Genomic DNA, 3,819 nt, shown 5'->3' with positions numbered 1-3,819 from the left:
TTGGGCTTATTTTGGAGAAAAATTATTTTAAATGTGGAACCCAACTATTAGGGGTGGGATCCTCTGCAGCCCCTGCTGCCTCTCACAATCCAATTAAATAATATGAGAGTGTTATATTGCTAACTCAATACTTAATTGTTAACTACAACTAAATAATATTTATTAGATATTCAAATTAAGGGCCTAGATCATTAGCCCCGGAATGTCAATACGATTAAAAAAAACGTCAAGGGTATTAAGGTCAATTTATAACAAATTAGTTGTAACTAACTTTTGAAAAATATCTCACAACTTTAAAACGCACAATCCAATTAAATAATATGAGAGTGTTATATTGTTAACTCAATACTTAATTGCTAACTACAACTAAATAATATTTATTAGATATTCAAATTAAGGGCCTAGATCATTAGCCCCAAAATGTCAATACGATTAAAAAAACCGTCAAGGGTATAAAGGTCAATTTATAACAAATTAGTTGTAACTAACTTTTGAAAAATATCTCATAACTTTAAAACGCATATAACTTTCTCGATTTAAATTATTTTTTCGCACAACAAATATCAAATTAAATAATTTCATAAGGATTCTAACGAGATCTCACTTGCATATGTTCCGATGTCAAAATTTGAAAAAAAAAAAATTCAATTTTTTCGTACAGCAACAAATGTCAACATGAATACATGATATATAAAATATGTCAATATAATACATGTAGAATGTCAATATATGCAATGTGTTAACATTCTCAAAGCATTGTGTTGATATTTTCGAAACACTATATTGATATTTTTATCCAAAACCCTAATTTGATAGTTTTTTTTTGTTTTTTATATTTAATTAATAAAAACGAAAATTATACGTGGCAAATTGTAGGCCACAAATTTTCTAAAATCATATAGTCTTAAATTAGCTGTAGTTAGCAAATAAATAATGAGTTAGCAATTGATTACTTTCTTTAAATAATACTACCTCCGTCCCGCTTTAGCAGTCCCATTGACTTTTCTGCACTCGTTTTGTAAAAATGATAATAAATAGTTAAAGTGGAGAAATAATAAAGTAAAAAAGAGAATAATGTAGATAAGACTCTTCTCTATATTATTCTCTTTTTTACTTTATTATTTCTCCACTTTAATTATTTATTATCATTTTTACAAAATGAGTGCAAAAAAGTCAATGGGATTGCTAAAGCGGGACGGAGGGAGTATATATTTATTTAGTTTGTTTTATTTTAATTTATTTAATTATTTTATTTGTTTGTCCACCCCAACTATTATCCCTAGTTCAATTCCCAAGTGCAATTAATAAAATAATAGGTCAAGGAAATAGAGTAAATAAAAGAAAAAGAAAAGAAATGAAAATTTGTAACTTAGTTTTTCTCTTTTCCGTTGGTTTTAGAGGGAAAAGTCCTCTCCCTCACCATTCTCGGCCCCTCTCAGCCGCGACTGTGTTCGCCGCCGCCGCCGGGCTGACTACGCCCTCACATTTGTTCCCTTTCTTCCCTCTTTTATCCGACGCCGTATCATTCGTTATAACATTTTTATTCAGCTCTCCGCTCAGCAGTGTAAGAAATGGTTAATGGAGTTGGAGCTTTAATCCCTAAAATGCGACCCATAATTTCGCAGAAAATGACGGCGTCCCGATGGATGTCGCAGTCGACCTCCATCCCCAAAAAACAAGTGCGAGTTCGTGACCACGCCTACGATGACTACATGGAGATCGAGAAAAAAGTCCGCAAAGTCCTCAAATTCCAAGGAGTTTGGGTTGCCGGATGATTTTGAATCGTCGGTTATTCTGAATCACCACCAATTTTTCCGGTTGTTTGATGCTGATGAGACGAGGAATAAGTACATTGAGATGGTGGAGAGGGATTGCACTGAAGGTGTTTGTGAAATTGATCGAGTGAGGGAAAGAGAGTATCGAGAGAGGGGGGTGGACGCCGAGGAAATCCGGATCTCGTTCGTCGTGAATTTCCCCCCGGGGTTCAAAATCGGGAAGTATTACAAGCAATGGCGGATCCAGGATTCATAAACGGGTGGGGCGAAATATACATTAGTAGGTTGGTTTAGGGCAAAAATGACAATTTTTTTCGATTTTCGGGGCGACGTCAGGGCAGACGGAGGGGGCGACGCCGGGACATGGTAGTTTTACGTCCGGATAAAAGGAAATTAGGCGCACGGAGGGGGTGACCGCCCCCTCCTGCCCCTAGATCCGCCAGTGATTACAAGATCGCGATGTGGAAATGGCAGCGGCTGCCATATTGGTCGCCTTACGAGGATGTGTCGGGGTATGATATGCGGTCGCTGGAGGCGCAGCGGAGGATGGAGAAGAGGGCGGTGGCGATGATCCACGAGCTGCTGACGTTGACGGGGGAGAAGAAGATGACGTTGGAGAGGATAGCCCGTTTTAGGATGATGATGGACTTGCCGAAGAAGCTGAAGGAGTTTGTGCTGCAGCACCAGGGGATATTCTACCTGTCGACGAGAGGGAATCACGTGAAGCTGCACACGGTGTTTCTGAAGGATGCATATCGGAAAGGGGAGCTGGTGGAGCCGAATGAGCTGTATCTTGCGAGGAGGAAGCTGGCTGAGCTGGTGCTTGTCAGTCCGAGGAAAGCTCGGATGGGACCTGAGTTGGCTAGCTACCGGAGGGACGGACTGGATGATCATACGAGGGATGTCGGGAGAGAGTTGGATGATTACTCGGATGAGGATGAGAGCTGTAGTGGAAGTGATATGGATGAGTCTTGCAAATCAGAGTGACAACATCTTAACGGCTTTAGTCCTCAGATCATGGGCCGATTTAGAGGAAACTTTGAATTCAAAATCATAGGGCGGTTGGAGGGAAACAACAGCGGCTTTAGTCATCAGAGCATGGGGCGATTTAGCCTCTCTGATCTGATCTTGGGGGGTGGGCTTGATTAGGGCTGAGGAAAAATACCGAAATACCGACCTTATTTTACCGAGAAAATACTGAAAATATCGAATTTTCGGTATACCGTGACTTTCGGCACGGTATGATATCTTACCGAAAGATTCCGGTAAGGTAACCGTACGAATTTTCAAATACCGCGGTATACCGTTGCATACCGAAATTTGGTATATACCGTAAATTAAGGTATATACCACAAAAATATAAACACAATTATATATATAATATATTTTATATATTTTTAAATTATAAAATCTATTGTGAAATATAAATATAATTATGAATAAATTATATTTAATTTATTTTTAAAATTATAAAATATAAATAATATTCTAAATACTCTAATTTTCTATTTTAATTGACGTTGAAAGTCAGGTATACCGAACTTCGGTACGGTATACTGAAAATGAGGTACGGTATCGGTTGAAAATTCGTCATACCGAAAACTTTGGTAAGGTAATGGTATGACTTTTTCGCATACCATATTTACGGTAAGATATACGGTATGGTGGTTTCGGTAAGGTATACCTTACCTACCCACCCCTAGACTTGATCGGGAGGACGAGCTCGAGAGTGGGCCCGGAAGCGACAACTTTGAAGGCGCATCGGGTGACAATGGCAATGCTAATCATAATAAAGCATCCAACATGTAAAAATGGAATTGGCACACTGCATTCCAAATTCAAGAACTTGAAGCTTAGATTAGCCGCTTTTTTACCTATATTTTAGTTGTATTAATTGTTTGTTTGAATTATATTGCAAGTAGATGATACAAAGTTTTAGAAATTTCCATATGTTTTAGCACTATAACTGGGATTAATGATCTGCTAAAGTTAGCCCTTTTTGGTTCCGAAGCTTGGAAGGAAATGGAGAATCTTTTAATCTTGA

The 3,819-nt window shown here is 38.1% G+C and overlaps 1 protein-coding gene across 1 annotated transcript; it reads left to right on the top strand.

Moving 5' to 3' along the window:
- Window positions 1-1,668: 1,668 nt before the first annotated feature.
- Window positions 1,669-3,119, top strand: LOC125202675 (protein ROOT PRIMORDIUM DEFECTIVE 1-like). The gene has a single exon (XM_048101123.1). The coding sequence runs from the start codon at window positions 2,235-2,237 to the stop codon at window positions 2,760-2,762; it is 528 nt and encodes a 175-aa protein (XP_047957080.1). The 5' UTR covers window positions 1,669-2,234; the 3' UTR covers window positions 2,763-3,119.
- Window positions 3,120-3,819: the final 700 nt, after the last annotated feature.

The sequence above is a fragment of the Salvia hispanica genome, chromosome 1, assembly GCF_023119035.1.
Source record: "Salvia hispanica cultivar TCC Black 2014 chromosome 1, UniMelb_Shisp_WGS_1.0, whole genome shotgun sequence".
Taxonomy (NCBI): Eukaryota; Viridiplantae; Streptophyta; class Magnoliopsida; order Lamiales; family Lamiaceae; genus Salvia; species Salvia hispanica.
Note: the sequence above shows the minus strand (reverse complement) of the source record. Positions and strands in the feature narration are given on the sequence as shown.